The sequence below is a fragment of the Pelobates fuscus genome, chromosome 6, assembly GCF_036172605.1.
Source record: "Pelobates fuscus isolate aPelFus1 chromosome 6, aPelFus1.pri, whole genome shotgun sequence".
Lineage (NCBI taxonomy): Eukaryota > Metazoa > Chordata > Amphibia > Anura > Pelobatidae > Pelobates > Pelobates fuscus.
In genome coordinates, this window is record NC_086322.1 from 156,502,508 (window position 1) to 156,522,038 (window position 19,531).

General features: G+C 35.4%; 1 protein-coding gene across 1 annotated transcript in view; it reads left to right on the forward strand.

The window, feature by feature from the left end:
* The window catches only part of PCDH10 (protocadherin 10), a 58,728-nt gene extending 46,441 nt beyond the window's left edge, over window positions 1–12,287 (forward strand). The window contains exon 5 of the mRNA XM_063458435.1: window positions 11,042–12,287. Within this exon, the coding sequence (XP_063314505.1) occupies window positions 11,042–11,061 (20 nt within the window). The 3' untranslated portion in view covers window positions 11,062–12,287. The remainder of the gene's footprint in view (window positions 1–11,041) is intronic.
* The last annotated feature ends 7,244 nt before the right edge of the window (window positions 12,288–19,531 follow it).

Below are 19,531 nucleotides of genomic sequence, written 5' to 3' on the forward strand. Positions count from 1 at the left end.
AGGAATTCACATCGCATTTCAGCCAAGAACCTACTTCTCTCTGAGATATTTTGTCATCTGTATAGTAACATTTTCTACAGTAACTTTAACTAATTTCATGTTCCAGCAATCCTAGAAGAAGATTCACATGATGATAGCATAATGATTAGTTCTAAGTAGGTCAGGAAAGATGCTTTTTCCAGAATAGCATACAAAATAAGGAATAGTGTCCTACAAATTTGATAGTTAAGAATGATACAGTATACAATATTCAACAACTGACAATACTTACAATGTCGTGTATATATTATTCTTTTGAAAGTCTGAGTAGTTTTGCATAAATATATCTGATTTATTTCTTGCACACTTCATAAGTAATTAAAACAACAGACATGGCTTTCTTATTTGTGTTTCTATTTTGAGATAATACCAAATTGCATATGAATAATTTTATGTTCAATTTGTGCTCAGTCTTTTTTTGATTGGCCTAAACAATAGAGTATGTATGTTCATATTTTTTTTGCTTGACTATATCTAATGGAAATTTAGGACATGGGATTAGAAGATACCCTTTCTAATTAATGTACTATTTCAGTCATACCCATTGTGACTGTGGAAACTGTTCAAAAATCTAGCACACACATCTTTGCAGTTTTCATAGAGAAACAGAATTGTAAAGCTCATATTGCAATTATTGATAATATTGTGCTTCTCCTGAGAAAAGCCAAAATTATTAGTAAAAATAATACATTTTGTATAGAATTATGTTCTACATATAGATTTAACATAAATATATAAGAAAAATCTGAATATGCTATGTTATTTTACAAATATAAACCAAAGTGTGCTTTCGTGATTAAGTGAATAATTATAAAAAATATATTAAAGCTGTAAGATTCACGAGTGATTTACAATTGCAGGAAAATAACACTTATGACAGAGATCTAACAAAAGTTCCTATTGTTCCTCAGTTGTTCCATTATTTGTTCTCAGTTAATGAGAACTCTTTGTCAAGAATGAATTCTGCATGGATGCATTAGAACCATAAACGGTAACTTTAACTTTGTAAACTAAATATCCATGTAGGGTTTTTAATGAACTATTTCAGCATGGTGTTTCCTTCATTTTAGTATTAGATTTATGTTTAAAAAAAGTCCATAACTTTGAAAAATAGAATTAAGTTTGCTGTATTCAGAATATACTTGCTAATTTAAATGTCCCATAAATATTTCCAAATGAAATAAACCTTAATTGCTACCTGAGCTACTGATTATTATCTATTGAGTGGGATGACTAAACTTGAGCATTTGGCCGTTAGTTCAGGTCTGATGAGGTTTATTGAGTGCAGTCCAATAGTATTACGATTGTACAGATGCACAAAACACTATTAAATGTACAATTTTTAAGGGTAGGATATTATGGCATTTTAGCTGCATATAAATACAGGTATAGGTTTTTGCATCTGAAAGGAAATACGAACAGCATTAAAATTGTTCTCCTTTAAAATATGTAATGCGGAATAGACATCAATAATCATCTTTATTATTTTTTGAATGTGGTAAAAGGTGGTAAAACTATAATTATAGAAATAATAGACCTTTATACTCACCTTATGATATTATATCCAAAGCAGCATGGTCTTGCATTTTTAAATCATATGCATAAAAAATCTAAAGCGTTGTATTACCATGGTAGAAATAGAGCACACATTTAATTTCCTAGTAAATAAATCCTTAATAATTTACCATGCCAGGATTAAATTTGTGTGTTGTGGTTAGAAGGGCGCAGAGATTTTATGCTATCTTTGATGCCTGGTTATCTAAGGGAATTTGTAACCATGCAGTTACTATGCAGTAGCCGTGGACATTGTTGTACATTAAAGTCAGGATTTTTAAACGGATTATTACGATGAAAGTTCCCTGGTTCTGTCACAACAGGAATTTGATGGCTTAGGCAGCATGGAGTCTTCATCTATTTCACACATTTTAAGGCGATATGGATTTCCTGACACATGTATAAAGCTATTTAGAAGGAAAATAAATGCTCAAAACAAAATGTAAGTAATAGAGATTTGTCATTTTTGAAATAATAAAAATCGGCTTCATTGCTAAGTATGGTAAATATATTACTGAAAATCAAATTCCTTTTCTTTTTAACTCTTTACTTACATCTACATTCTTGGCCTTTCAAAACACACACACACACACACACACACACACACACACACACACACACACACACACACACACACACACACACACACACACACACACACACACACACACACACACACACACACACTTTTTTATAGGTTTAATGTTCAATATTGGCTAGGAAAACTTACTTGGAATTAACCCCTTCTTCCTCAATATATGTATACATTAGCTTTTATTTTATATTGCAAAACAAAATAAAGCCCAAAAAGACCTACATATTGTTATCTAGTAATGGTTTACATTCTACTTTTTTCTCTGTCACTGCTCCATTGTGCCCCTCTTAATATGTGTAGATAATGGTGCCTGCCCGGTCCTCTCATATTCTGCAGATGTTATAGGGGAACTGCAGGACTGCATTTAAGGAAACAGTCAGAGAGAATAGAAGGCTTTGAGCATATTAAATAAACTACAGAAATTCTTTTCAGGATGCGGTAGCGTCAAAGAGACATGGAATAACTGTACTTATTCTATGTACTGTGCACTCATTGAGACCTTGCTGTTATATTGTGGTGGGATTCTTAGAAATAAGAACCTGTTTTACATACAGTGCTAAAACATAACTTTAATCATTTGAAATATAAAACATCAAATTTAAACCTTAAAATCACAATAGCTATAAGGATTCTAAAAAGGCAGCTAGAAATTGTTCAAATTAAATTGTTCAAGTTGTATGAAATATTATAGTTCTGGAAGAATCTGTTCTTCTTTTTGATATTTGTTGTTAGGGGTTATCACTCCTGTTTTACCTTAGAACATTGTACTACTAGCTCTTACTTTTTGCATTCCACTTAATGTTTAAAATGGTGCAATATTGGGTACATAATGTGATTTTGAAAACGTGTTACCCCTCAATATTTCTGTAAAGGATTAATGAAAAATTAAAAAGTTACATTAATTTTCATTTTAAGTAGTACTAGCAAACATATGCATGAAATGCATCCTGTGTTTGAAATAAATGCTGAGCCATGTTTTTCTAATGATAACAGCTTGATAGGGAAGGGTTAATTGAAGTTAATGTTCGAAGAGGTTAGGGTAAAGGGGGTAAAGGTTAGTGAGAATTAATGTCAGAGTTAGTTTACAGAGAGTGCTAAGATGATTTTAAATCTTGAAAGGGGTTATAGTTGTGGATCCAATGATTATTTGGGTTTAGGCTTAGAAAGGGGTTACAATTACCATTGAGGTTCAATAGTTTTAACAGTTGAACCAAGATTTAAGTTAAGGGCTTAGTCATTGAGTGCTTACATTTGGGATTACGTAAATAGTTTTTTTAGGTTTTAGATTTAAGTTAAAGTTAGATTTAGAGCAACCTGCAGCATTTAGGTTACAGGCATGTGGAGTTAGACAGGTTATTCCTAAGTACTCAGCCTCTTATGATTGGTGGTAAAATTGAAGGAACAGTTATGCAGGGTGAATCACTTAGTGCTGTCCTTGCTCCTCCTACAAGGCATTCCCATTCCATTCCCAAAACCGTTGCCCACCAATAAAAGACTGGAAACACATTTGTTGATAAGGGAAAAAGGCAATAGCTTTATTTGAACTATGTAACAATTTTATAAACAACCTGTCAGCTGTTGGGTGGTTAGGCCAATAGACAGTTCTCCTCCCACCTAATTGCCATTAGCTCTAACAGCCAGCACTTGCCATCAGCCTCGTCCAGACTGCAGTCTCTCCAAACTGACTCCACATCTTACTCTTTTCTGCGGCTGCACTGTCCAGGAATCGCCCAAGCTGTGACAAAGCACAACACTGGGGAAAAAACACCACACCAATACCATACCAGGTAGGGAGAGTGGGGAAGTCAGTCAGGATCCACCAACTTCTCCTGCCCCCCAACATTTCCTTAAAAGTTTGCAACTATGTATCCTTCTTAATTCCAGCCTACTATGCATGGGCAGGGGTCATGCTCCCCCTTCCCCGGGTGTCCAGGGGAATACTTTTCCTGTGTAAAAAGTTGTTAATGGACAAATGGGAAGTGATTTCTTCCTCTTCATGTCCAGGCTCATGCATATACACTGGAGGAGCTGGAATAGCACTTCATACTACCATATTACACAATTTTTAACAGTTCATGTAGCTCTGCTATCATAACTAGATGACTCACTGGCCAAGGCTCCTAGCATTTAGTATGGGGTACTGAAAAATGCAACACACATGTGTGTTTGTGTGATGGGTGCTGTGTATGTGAGAGGGGTGCTGTGTGTGTGAGAGAGGTGCTGTGTTTGTGAGAGGGGTGCTGTGTGTGTGTGTGTGTGTAAAGGGGTGCTGTGTGTGTAAAGGGGTGCTGTGTGTGTGAGAGGGGTGCGCTGTGTGTGAGAGGGGTGCGCTGTGTGTGAGAGGAGTGCGCTGTGTGTGAGAGGGGTGCGCTGTGTGTGAGAGGGGTGTGCTGTGTGTGAGAGGGGTGTGCTGTGTGTGAAAGGGGTGCTGTGTGTGTGAGAGGGGTGCTGTGTATGTGAGAGGGGTGCTGTGTGTGAGAGGCATGTTGTGTGTGTAAGCACACATTCCAACATGCAAAATCTAATTTCAGGGAGATGGCTGTACCAGCAACTGCCCCCCACGCACCCACCCCAACACATGCACGCACGTGCGCCTACACATACGCGCCCTATATTGCACACATACACACAGCCACCAAACATGTTTAAACAATGACATGATATTTTATTATGACAGAACACAACTAGTTACATATTACAACTATTTACACACACTATTAACACACGGACTCATGCACACACCTTGACACACAGATATGGACACTGACACACAGTTATGGACACTGTCACATACCCACACACAGTCGCACACACTCAGATACATGCTGACATACAGATACACACACACACACACACTCAAATACACACAGATACACAGACTGGTATATACACACAGACTAAGACACACTCACTGGCACATGCTAACATACATATAGATACACACACTGAAACATACACACTCACTCAGATACACACACACAGATACACACACCTGCACATATACACACACAGATACACACTGAAACTCAAGCTCTGCTATCATGACTAGATGACTCACTGGCCAAGGCTCCTAGCATTTAGTATGGGGTATTGAAAAATGCAATACACATTACATTTATATTACATTTACCCTACAAGGACAAATTAATTGAGGTTCTTGCAGTGGGTGTACCAATATTATAGAATAGAATTCATACTTGAATTTTATAATGCATTTCTTACATTATCATATGGTTTTTTTGTTAATGTTCTCAATATCAGAGATAGAATACCTTTTTGTTGTTGCAATGTTTGCAATTTTTGATGTATTGAGATTGTACACTGGTATTTTTTACATAAAGATAAATAATGGATGTTTGGGAATGTAAATAGAGATATAGAAATAAGCAATATATTGAAAGAGTGGAAGACATGAGTCACCCAATTTTCAATTAATGTAATAGAACATCACTAGTACATTCCTATTTCACATATTTGGCAGACTACACAGTGCCATCTTAAAAACATTATGGGTCCCTTTGCAAAGCAGTGCACTAGGGCACTGCCTACACAACCAGTCACAGGAATAAAAATAAAAATTATTGATAAAATTAAGCATATTTTTATTGATACCTCCAACAAATGCAATATTCATGCAATACAAACACACAGACTGCTGAATACACACAGATGGACTGCTGAACACACACACACAAACTGCTGATTAAATGCAGAATACACACAGGCTGTTGTATGCACATGCAGGCTGCTGAATACATACACATGGACTGCTGAATACACACAGGCTGCTGAATAAATACACAGGCTCCTGAATGCACACACACAGACTGCTAAATACACACACATGGACTGCTGAATACACACATGGACTGCTGAATACACACAGGCTGCTGAATACATACACACAGACTACTGAATACACACATGCTGCTTTATACACACACAGGCTGCCAAATACACACACACTCACACAACTCACACAACACACACACACAGACTGCTGAATATACACAGACAGACTGCAGAATACACACAGGCTGCTGAATACATACACACAGGCTGCTGAGTACACACACACAGACTGCTGAGTACACACAGACTGTTAAACGCATAAACAGACTGCTTAATACACTAACACACACATACATACTGCTGAATACATGCACACTGCTGAATACATACACACAACAGTGCTGAATACATGCATGCAGACTGCTGAATACATGTACACAGACTGCTGAATATATAACCATAGTCCTTAACATACACACACAAACTGCTGAATACACACAGACAGAAAGCAGTGAGGGGTGCAGTGTGTGTGTGAGGAGTTCTGTGTGTGTGGGATGTCCTGTGTGTGTGAAGGGTGGTGTGTGAGTGAGATGCTGTGTGTGAGGAGTGCTGTGTGTGAGGGGTGCCGTGTGTTTGTGTGATGGGTGCTGTGTATGTGTGTCTGTGTGTGAGGGGTGCTGTGTGTGAGAGGAGTGCTATGTGTGTGAGAGGGGTGCTATGTGCCAAAGGGGTGCTGTGTGTGTGAAGGGTGCAGTGTATGTGAGAGGGGTGCTGTGGATGAGAGGGGTGCTGTGTGTGTGTGAGCAGACATCCCAACATGCAAAATATCATTTTAGGGAGGTGGCTGTACCAGCAACTGCACCCCAATGCACGCACCCCAACACATGCACACACATGCGCCTACACATACGCGCCTCAAAATGCACACTTAGACAGCCACCAAACATGTGACAGAACACAACTAGTTACATATTACAACTATTACACACACTATTAACACACAGACTCATGCACGCACCTTGACACACAGATACGGACACTGACACACAGATATGGACACTGTCATATACACACACAGTCACACACACTCAGATACGCGCTGACATACAGATACACAAACACACTCAAATACACACAGATACACAGACTGGTATATACACTATATTCACTGGCACATACACATACTTACATACATACAGATTCACTCACTGACAGATACACACTCACTCAGATACACACTGACACACAGATACGCACACCTGCACATATACACACACAGATACACACTGAAAATCAGATACACACTGACATACAAATACACACACTTGCACATACACACACACACACACACACTCACTCAGATTACACTGACACACACACTAGCACATACACAGATACGCACAAGGTATATTAATTTGATCTGCAGCCACCCTTAGCTTACCTTGTGTCCTGGCTGAGGCTGATGGGAGCTCCAGCCCCTCCTTTGCCTCCATGCTGCATATGTGCTCCAGGCTCCTCCACCTCCTCGTCCCTCCTGCACAGCTGTATTTTTAGCTGGGAGGAAGTGACAGGTTCTCTATCACTTCCACCCAGCCGGCAGATACTGCAGGGGCCCGGTCAGGCTCTTAAAGAGAGCGACCGAGCCCCTGCTCAGAAATAATATTAATTGGATGGGTAATCTTAATATATGCTAAGTGCCCTTAATTTATTGAGGCCATTTAGCATAAATAATAGCCTGGAAATCACACTCAACTTGATATATATTGTATGTCAGATTGTGTATGATTGGGATAGTGTTTGACACTTGAGGGTGTCAGGGAGTCACACTACAAAAGCGTGAGTCTCCCGGACCACCTGGGAGACTTGGGATGTCTGGCATTAGAGAGGTGCTGTGTGTTTGAGGGGTGCTATGCGTGTGAGGGGTGTGTGTGTGTGAGGGGTGCTCTGCGTGTGTGTGAGGGGTGCTGTGTGTGTGTAAGGGGTGATGTGTGTGTGAGGGATGCTCTGTGTGTGTGTGTGTGAGAGGGGTGCTGTGTGTGTGACAGGTGCTCTGTGTGTGGGGGGTGTATAAGGAAAAGGTATTTTTTGTTTGTTATTTTTATATACATAAAAAAAAGCTTCATGTCCCTCCCCAGTGCCCCCATCCTTCTTCTTACCTTTGGTGGGGGGGGAACCCTGGCAACCCTGGTGGTCGGGTGGTGCGTAGTATAGATCTAGAGCCAGCAGCTCCTCTGGCTGCTGGCTATCTTCATTCTTCCTGCGAGCAGAAAGCTGTGTCGGAGCATTGCCACGGCAACGTGAGGCAATGCTCTGACCAGCATGCTCGCGGGAGGACCTGCCTGCCAGGTCCTCCCTCCCACCCTCCCTCTCTCTAACGAAGGGCATTTTGACTGGTGCAGGAGAACTTTAATCTGCCCACTGGCCCGAGAGGGCTCAAAACAAGTAAGCAAGACCGACTCCCCCCCGTTGACCCGGTACATGGGCAATGCTGTGGGGTCCCTATGCTTGTGGGGGCCCTGGGCAAGTGCCCAGCATGCCCATGCGGAAAGACGGACCTGAGACTACATTGTTGAAACTGGTTGTTTGTCAATTATAATAACTATTCACACAATTCTCCATATTGGTGGATTTGAGGTGTGTTGTTAGTCAATATTCTTGCAATTCCTGTTGATCGGTGATCTCTTTTTGATAATAAATGCTTGAAAAGGGCTCCTCTGTGCAACATATTCAAACTTTAGTGCTGTCAGATAACAGGTATACAGATGATTTAAATAAAATGTTAAGACACTTGTACCAGCTAGAATACAATTCTATGTCTTTTTTTATTATATTCGTAGAGTCAGTCTCTACATGTTACCATGTTTTCAATTTTCTTACTCGAGTACCTCAATAGATGTGTTGGCAAGTCTACTTTCCTCTTTAGCAAATCAATAGATAGACCAGATAATGCTTGGCTGATACTGCTGAGAATGACCTAACCACAAAACTGTTTTTGTAATTTAATTTATTTAGTGCAGTTGATCATTGCAGCAACGATAAATTAAATGAATGCATGATACCTAAGCTTCTAGCTTCTCCTTTAGTTAATCATGTATTTTAATTGTATATTATATTCTCCAAGTTAATGATTATGCAGCTAAATGTGGATTTTTGTCAGTGGAGCAGAGTTTTAAATGTCTTAATTGTGTATTGAGCACATAGAGATTCAGTAGCTTTTTTAAGATTTACATTACAGAATAAATTAACATTGGTTTCTGTTTGCAGGCAAACAAAACAAAAATAAAATACACTGAGTTTAAATGACTGGTCGACACTAATTCATTCTGAGTATTACCAGAGATAATAAACATACATTGCATGTGCATCCAATTAAGCTACAGATACCAATTAGCAAACAGCTAATGTGCATTATGTATTGTGAGACAGATCTCTGTTGAATATGAGCAACTTAGTGCCTTGTAGAATATCCACTCGGATTTTAATTGTCAATAAACAGACTTTTGTATTTCTGTGCAAACAATCTTAGAAGATCATTTGGACATGATAGAGGAAATTTCAGGATTAAAGTAAAATTTACATTAAATAATTTTACAAAGTCTTTTAAATGTATTATGCATAATAGGTTTAAAGGTCACTTGTCAGTAGAGTGAAATGTGTTTACATTTATACTGCCACACACAGTCTTCATATAGAACACAACACAAGTTGAGTTATTTAGTACACATTGAAATGTTTATGCTTTGTGGTCCATCAAACAATTTTCTACTTCTGTTATATTTTTTAGTTTTAACTATTCAAAAATACTTAAAGAGGGCAGTGTTATTATTGTGGCACATGACAGAGAAAGGAAATAAAGGATCATTGCAAAGGAAGTATGAAAGAAAAAAGACAGAACAGCACTCACATAAATTGAGATATGATGAGAATAGTACAAGAACAGGGCACACTTTCCAGAATAAGATAAATGGATTTTGTTTTAGGAAAAAAAACTCTCAATACTGGAACACTATCAAGGTACTTGTGTTTTTTTTTTTGTCAGTTTGTGTAAATCATTCCTACAGAGACTTTCATTTGGAAAGCTAAAATAAGCAAATGTCAATTCAATATACAAATGGAACTTAACTACATTCCAGAAAAGCAGATTAAGTGGACAAGACAGAATGGATTTGATACCTTCTTTTTTTTTTTTTTTACTGTATTTCATATATAATATATTTAAGATGTGCAAAATAATTCAATAATACAAAATGAACATGAAATAACAATCATTTGATGTTATATAGCAGGGGTTCCCAACCCAGTCCTCAAGTACCCCCTAACAGTCCAGGATTTAGGGATTACCCTGTTGTGTCTAAAGTGTTTTTTTTTTTTTTCTAAAAGACACAACAGGGTAATCCCTTAGACACAACATGGTAATACCTAAATCCTGGACTGTTAGGGGGTACTTGAGGACTGGGTTGGGAACCACTGTTCTATAGCATCGCTGTACTTAATCTATAAGAAATGCTTTATGGGCATAGCATGGTTTCTTGAAGTTCTTCACTTGTCAGATATCGACTGTAGAAACACTTGTAACAGTTATTGCAACAGAGACTATTGGCTCTTGGGAGATAAATTTGTAGGTTAACAGCTGGGGTAGGCAACATTTTTGGCACACCATATGTTGTGGACTACACCACCCAAAATGCTCTCACAACCATATTGCTGGCAAAGCACCAAGGGAGATTTAGTATACAACATCTGGAGTGTTGAAGGTTGCCTACCCCTGCCCCACAGTCTGGTAATACATATGAAAATAAAATAGTTTATTTGGGTGTTGAATGGGTGAACGGTAACCAAATCTTTACATTGCACCTACCTTGTGTTGAGAAAAGTTAATATATATGATAAAAAGACCCAGAGTGAAAGAGCTTTAGTACAGTACGTATGCAATGCGAAATATTAATAAGTTTACTTTTAGTTATTGCCAACAATGATGTGGTATGCAATTTTACGTGGCCTGCTGATAAATATAAAATTATTTTTAATAACAAATATATTTACCTTCTTTATTTTCCACAGCGCGGAAAAGGATATGCTAGTCAAATCTACAGGACTTACCTGAAGCAGCATGATTTGCACAAGTTGACCAACAAAAGCATCAACTTTTCAACTTCATTATCTTGGCTATCAATCTCCGTATTATTGAAGGATTATTAGTCTGCTGCTGAAGACATGGCCAATATTAGGACCTTACTGCTCTCAGCAGGCCTGAGAAATGAGTTGAAATGTGAAGAAGAACTGTAGAAACTGGAGAGGCAACCGAACTTGCCTCCATTATCAGTGTGTGCCTGTTTACAGCACTATATATCTTTCTTTCTCCAAAATGTCACTGAGCCCTTTAGATGTTTCTATTCACCACAAGAAGCCAATCGTACAAATAGAACGTGCATTATAAATGCAATATCACTGTTTTAAACTTGACTGTTTTATATTATTTTGTGTGATCAAGTGTTTCCCAAATTATCTAAACTTTACAAGACAGATTGTGATCATGTTATTTTCACCAGTGGGTCATCAAAATGTTGTTTATCTACTGACCCACAAAATATCAAAGACATTCTGTAGTTTATACACCGTGTTGCAAAGTGTTTACTGTACTATTTCAAAGCTTCTAAATAAATATAAAGTATATATTATATTATATAATTTTCTGAAAAAGTGGTACAGTTAGTTGATTTATAAATTGATTCATACAGACCACACTATAAACACCAACCAACAAGTCAGGTCCTAAATAATTTATCGTTTGACATAATTCTTGAATAATGTTTCGTAATAATAAAATTGGACCAATTACTGTTCACCCTTTAAAAAAACAAAAAAAAGCTGTAAGCTACATCAATTTGTACGGACCTTTCAATACCAAAGATGCAGCTTTCCAGATTGAGCACTATGACCTATTGAGGCATATTTTGATCTTCCTTATTTTAACTCTGTGGCTTTTAATTTTACTATTACAAATAAGTTTTATAAAAAATGAATTGATCTGTATATGTTGTTAAAACACAACGCTGGATACTCTGTACAGTTTGAAATTGTAAAATATGTATCTGAAGATTACTATTTTGAAAGATTAGCCCCAAATCATATAACTTAACACGTATCTTTCTCTAGCATAGTTTTGTGGAAACTTGAAATATATATATATCTTCTAATCCTGCCTAGAAATGTTTTTTAATAGACAAATCATGAAACATAGTGTTTTCCAATTCATTTTTTACACAGCAAAATTTAGGACCATTTCACATTATTAAACACTTCAATATTATCTGTGTCTATGATAATATTTTTTTCATGATTTAAATTGTAATATATATACATATATATATAAATATATGAAGAGGAAAATATGTTTTATTAAAAAAACAAAAAAAAATCAAGTGACTCATAAGGACAATCATTTTACATTTAAATTTTCTTCCATGTTAGAAAATATCATTTTCAAATATCATCCAAATATTAAAATTGTGGTTATTTTTTTATTTATTTTTTACATATTTCAATGTGTACTTTGTAATTTGTTTTGTCAGTTTATTTTTTTTATTGCATATTAGAACATTAGTCATTACGCAATTTACTAAACTGTATACATAATATATTTTTTTAAGTCATTAGTTTCATAATAACAATGATGTGTATTAGAGGTGAATGTGTAGCTGTATTTTGGCTGGTTTATACTTCTATCATTTCCAGGTTGAGTCAAAAATATATTATTAATAAGCAAGTATTGTATTTGTTTTACTCTCCACTTCTCCACAGCTTAAGAGCCACATATTAAAAGAACTGTGAAACAATTACAAGTTGTTTAAATATCTACTAATAATAAGACTTTCACAGTTGCTATAAAGTTGATAGGTAAAAACATTTAAAGAATTAGCTGCACATGGAATAATGAGGAGTATTAACAGTTAGGTAGCAATTTGTTCTCTTCTAAAATTACTATCCATGACCCTAAAATAAGTGAAAGAAATTAAATAACTGGTAATATATTTATTTTGAATGGTACTGCTATCACTAATCCATCTTGCTTTGGCACTTAACATTTGTTAAACTTTTGTTTTTGTTTTAAAACAATGACACCTATTAGATTATATAACATAAGTATGATACATGCAATTTTACACAGTCAAATGAAGCTGGTGTGCTTCACCATTTTCCTCAAGTCTTTGGAGGACACGCCGAGAGAACTTGCATATTAGTTCTCTCTGTAGATTACATGCAAAAATGAAGACCTTTTACTTGCCACAAAGGCTGGCTAATATCATAACTAATTCTATAAAATTTAATGCAGTTTGCAATAGTTGTGTTGATTTTAAATTTATCTCATGACAAAGTTTATTGTTCATTAAAAAATGTTTGGGATACTTTAAAGACAGACAAACATCAGGCCTAGATATTTGTAAACAAAGGGATTACATTTTAATGCAGTTTGCAATAGTTTGTGTTGGTTTTAAATTGATCCCATGACAAAGTTTAATGTTCAATAAAAAATGTTTGGGACAATTTAAAGACAGACAAACATCAGGCCTAAATATTTTTAAACAAAGGGATAATTTCCATTCCAGTCATTAATGGAGTATCCTTTATCAGTGTCTTATTGATTCATTTCTAAAATGAATACGTATGCTATTACCATTAATAGAGTATCCTGATCAGTGTCTTTTTGATTATTTTCTAAATTTAATATGTATGCTATTGCATAGGAGCAACATTAGTAAAAATGGAAACCAAAAAAGAATGACTCAGGAACTGCAAAAACATATCCTTGAACATGCATTTATTTTGATAAAATTCATATATCTTTTCTGTGACATTTTTTCAATAAAGCGTTAAAATAAATCAAGGGACCAGCCCTTTAAGACCATTAAAAAAAATCATTTTTTGAACCCAAAGTTTGCCAGTTGTTCATAGCTAATATTCTACTGTACAACACTGCATGAACCTGAACTGTGAAATGGACAGTAAGCCAGAGCTCCCTTTATGTACTTGGGCACAAGCAGCTGGAGGCACAAATGACAGATGTGGTCTCCATCTACCTTCTGCCCAAGTGCAATGATTCTATTCTGCAGTACAAGTAAGAGTGATACTGTTCTCTATATCTTTCAATATACTTACACACATTGCACAGTGCATAGTGCAATGTAGACTGCTGGGGATTGCCCTACTTTAGAGCAAGTTCCAAAATGCAATTCCCTCTCGGTCCCTCTTTGTACAGAACAAGCATTAGCAATATAGCAACCAAATCATAATAGATTGATTTTTTTTTTCAAAATAGAAGCCAATTCCTGCTGGCGTTTATAGGAACACTCAGTAGGGATAGAACCATCTGTTCCTGACTTTAAGAGTGTTTTCATACCTATTTAGATTACTTGACCTTCCTTAACAAGTAAAATAAAATATATTTTACTTAACTTTAGCCTCAAACACGCTGGCCTTTTAATGCGATATTTGTCCCCAGCTTTCACATGGTAGGATCTGAAGGTGAATGGAAAAAAATCTTTGTATAAAACATCACTGAGTAGCACCTTCAATTGGATTGTTCTCTGTGACTGGTGAGATTTCATGTATTTCATGTAATTGGAAGATTTGTTTTCTGTCAGCGTACACAGATTTGCTCATACTCACTGTCACTGATAGCTAATTGATTTTTAAAAAAACTCATCCCATCAAAATGTCCCAGCTATTAATATCTAAACAATGACGGAACCAATGCTTCATGCAGAAAACCCATCCTTTTTTTTATGCAGTCTGCGCTATGGATCAAAGAGGATTCTATGTTTTGCATGTGAAAGCAAACCTTCATTTTTGCGTGTGGTCTGCATTTTGCAGCTGTCTGTGAGTGTCGTGTTTGATATGGGTGCTATGTGGTTGCCTTATGTGTACTGAAGGTGAAGCGATAACTATGGGTGTCCTATTAAATGTGGGTTTCATGTGAGTAGTAAAGCATGCTATAGGTGAATGTTGGGTACTATAAGTCATGTTGATACCATGGTTATAAATATTGGTTGGTGTTTGTGAGTACATCACTGGTTCGAAGATTTGTGTTGAATTGGTGAAATATGAATGGCATAAGGCACATATTTTAGGTGCCCATGGATAATCGACTTTCATAACATAATCTGGTTCCTGAGTTGTACAAATAGAACAGAATCCGATATTAGTATTTTATGAGCCAATGTGAAGTTAGGACAATTTCAAAATTTCAGCTACTAAATAAAAATAGCATGCCTGATCTTACTGTAGGCATGCTCCAAACCAATAGAACGCCCACTCAGTACAAGAATGATACTAGCAAATTAATACAATACTTTTAAGTGTCCTCTTTATATTCATTTGCTGGCATCAACCATGAACTGGATGTTTTTTATTTTTTATTTTTCAGTTTGGATCTTTCATTTTAATGTTCGTCCTTTTTTAGGCCTAGACCAAATGTGTTAATTACATCTACTCCCTACTGTGTAATGTTTTAATACAGTACCAACAGTTTGTTAAAAACTACAATTCAGGCATCATATGAGACAGTTGATTAGATTTTCTGTTCTGAACAGGCACAAAAAATAAATAAAATTATCTTTATGACATTGGTTTTGAACTGTAAATAGTAATAAAAAATGCTTTTTAAAATCAACTTCCAATATGTGAAAAACAAATAAAAAAGTTGCTATCCTGTCTTTATATTTTGCCAGTGCTTCACTAGCTTGTGTTTCCCCAAGACATTCATAGAAGAACATCTTTCAGCTGATAATAATCAGCTTTCCTGGAAGAAATAAATATATACAATGTTTATTGACTGGAATGGAATCTTCCATTAAACCGGAAATATAGATCTACAGTTGTAGAATAATTATCAATATCATTGTGTTGACTCTTAAAATTGATGTAACTTCCTTATAGTTGAGAAGTATAATCTAATTTATTTCAATAACTAGGTGTATCATTTCCTAGGTTCAACTAGTTGTTTCTAAATCACAGCCCTAAAAATCATTGAAAAATATGCCAAATTTATTTTATTTTCTATTAAAGCAATATATGTTGTGTTGTAATATTATGTGACATTCTGTGAACTTATTGTTATTTAATCTTTAAACAATTATCTGAAATGTTATTGTTTCTTTTATGATGAAAATATATTTTCTTTCCTAGGTTTTGACAAATCTTGTAAACTGTAAAATCTTACAGTTATTGATGTAATTTATAGCACATAGAACAAAACTAGCCAAATCCCTTACAAATGTATAGCTAAAGTTATTTTCATTTTATTTCTCTCTGTCTTTTAGTCTTTGCATTATAATTCTAAAAACCACAAATAACATAGATTCACTTGGAAACTACATAGGGCATCGTGTAACATCATAGTATATTGTTTTGTTTTTTTCAAAGAGAATATTAAGAAAGAATATAGTCATGTTTATAATAGGAAGTAATTTAAAGGGACACTATAGGCACCAAACAAATTAACCCATTAAGCTTAACCCGTTAAGGACCAAGGATCATTTTCGATGCAACCTGCTTCTGACCAAGGACTTTTTGTCACATTTGTCATGCATTAATTCTTCCACAATTTCATAATTTCTATTTCTGTACCCTTCAAGGCTGTCATGCAGTCCTTAAGAGGTTAATTTAATGGTTTTGGTGTATAGATCATGCCCCACGTATAGTCTTACTGCTCGATTCTCTGCCATTTAGGAGTTAAATCACTCTGTTTATGCAGCCATAGTCACACCTCCCTGCGTGTGACTTACTCAGCCTTCCTAAAAACTTCCTGTAAAAAGAGATCTAATGTTTAAACTTAATTTATTGTGCATTCAGTTTAATTTAGAATTTCCCCTGCTCTCCTGCTCTGTTAAAAGCCCTCTAGATCCTGAGGGAGCCTACTGTGTGTGATTGAAGTTCAATGTCTAGAACAGGAGATAAAAACTTCTAAAGCAAGTGATTGTAAATTAAACATTTTTTTTCACACAGCTTGTGTGAGTCACATGCGTGGGTGGTGCGGTTAGGGCTGCATAAACATAAACAAAAGTGATTTAACTCCTAAATGGCAGATAATTGATCAATGGGATTGCAGAGGCATGATCCATACACCAAAACTCCTTCATTAAAAAGTTGTTTTGATGTCTTTAGTGCCTCTTTAATATTGGCAGATCACAATATAAAGTATCATTTTTAAGGTATAAATTATAGTGTGGATTTTTAAAATCCTTCTGGTCACAATAATTACTTACAATTATACATTAAAACGCTAGAGTACCATGTAAGTGTTCAATTAAAATGGCATCAATGCTTTTAAAGGTTCATTGTACATTTCAAAAGAATATAGATCAATACAGTTATACAGTTAGGTTATTCTTTTTCCCATTTTTCAGATTTTTTTGCATATGTGTTTAGCAGTTTATGTGCCACAAATTATTTAAATATAATGAGCTCTGCACCACTACAGCATTCATAAAAAAGATAAGATAAGAATGAAGGATATCACTATAGACTGACTTAGCTTCACAAGAACTTTTTTCCACAGCAGATGCAAGGTCAATGGCTCATTCCAATAAATATATGTATAGTTATTATTTTGGTACACTTTATTTTATGAATAAGATGCTTTTGATTTGTTAAACAAGTTTTAGACTGAATGTTATCCCTACACAGTGCCTCATCATGTTATATTACTGGTATTATCAATGAAATAAAATGTATTAAGTACATGTATATTATACCATATACTAGTGACATTTGAACTGTTTTAGTGCCAAGTGAGTTTTTAAGTATTGCTCAAAGATTTATATTTTTCCAGTAGGTTTTTGCAATAAGAAAAAATAAATAAAAAAACAAAAAAGACATATTTAGATACTGATTTTAATTGGTTAGTCTTCCATAATTTTTTGCAAATTTCCACTTTATTATATTACCAATATACTTCGTTACATGTATGTAAATGTTTTAATTTTTTTTAACATTTGTTTCATAAAAACAAGTTTATAATTTAGGTAATTGTTCCATACTTTACATTCCCAATACCTACAATAAATACCAATGTACCAATTAGCAAGCTTAATTATCCAAAAAATGGCTATCATTTGATGGTAAATATATAATAGAAGATGGAAGTGCACTCAACCCATCTGTCTTGGAATCCAGGGTGCTCCAATGGAAAAGTCCCAGTACCAGATAGACCAAATATGAAATATAAATGTAGAAAGTAATCCAGGCACTCCAACAAATTCCAAATAAATAGGCAATTTTATTAGAACCAGGAACTACACAGCAACGTTTCAACCCCTTGACAAAGACCCTAAGGGCAATTTTATTAGAACCAGAAACTACACAGCAACGTTTCAACCGCTTGACAAAGACCCTAAGGGGTTGAAACGTTGCTGTGTAGTTCCTGGTTCTAATAAAATTGCCTATTTATTTGGAATTCCTTGGAGTGCCTGGATTACTTTCTACATTTATATATCATTTGATGGTGTCCACTTCAGACTTTGTGGCACTGAAAAACTCTCTTTAAACACTTAATATTAAGAATAAAAATAAAATAAGTAATGCCAACTTAGGCTTTGATTTGTTATTATTGGATAGGTTTGTCAAATGATTAACTTTTTTGAATTAGCTATTAATATGATTTTTAAAAGTATTAAAATATAAGTATATATATATATATATATATATATATATATATGTATATATATATTTATATATATATATGTCATATTGAATCATATCTAAATCTATATCATATATAAAAATATCAATATATCAAAAATATCAAAATTTTACAAAATAATAAATTAAAATATTATTCAAAATATTAAATCATTTTAAAAGTTTGTCCAAAATGTTAAATAATTTGAAAAGCTGAAGGAACACTGTAGCATTAGGAATACATTTACATTTCCTAACGCTTCAGCCCTGATGTACCTTGTTATTTAGGTCCTCGCTAGCTGTCTAAAAATAAATAAATAATAATTTTCAAAAATAGCTCACCTTTTCTCCAGCGCCAAATCTCCCTTAGGTCTGCCACAACCCCCTCAACTCCTTGATGCCAATCCATTGCTCCTCCTTGATGTGCTTGAAATTTCTCCATAGAGAATCATTGTACTCAATGATTCTCTATAGCTGGCCGTGACAGCACTGTGCATGCGAGTGTTTCTCTATGATTCTCTCTTGAGCAATTTATTAAGAATGCAAAAATTTAGATCTTAATGCTGCTTTGTCACCATCTGGAGTCTTTGCATGTCTTGTAAAGACTCCCAATATTGACTTCAGTACTTGAGAGTCAGTGGCTTAGGGGTGCAGAGGAGAAGAGTTATACTTATCTGATGCTGCCTCTCATGGGCCCTGCCATCTTCAATTTTCAAATCCTGGTGCTTAATTTATCAGGAGTCATCAGTGCTTTACCCTGGCACATGCGAGCAACTGCAACACTGATGTCTATGGAGGATAAATATAATTTCATGATGAGTGAGGTAGTGCCTTATTCTCATAGCCACAAGCATTGGTTGTGGGAAGTGACAG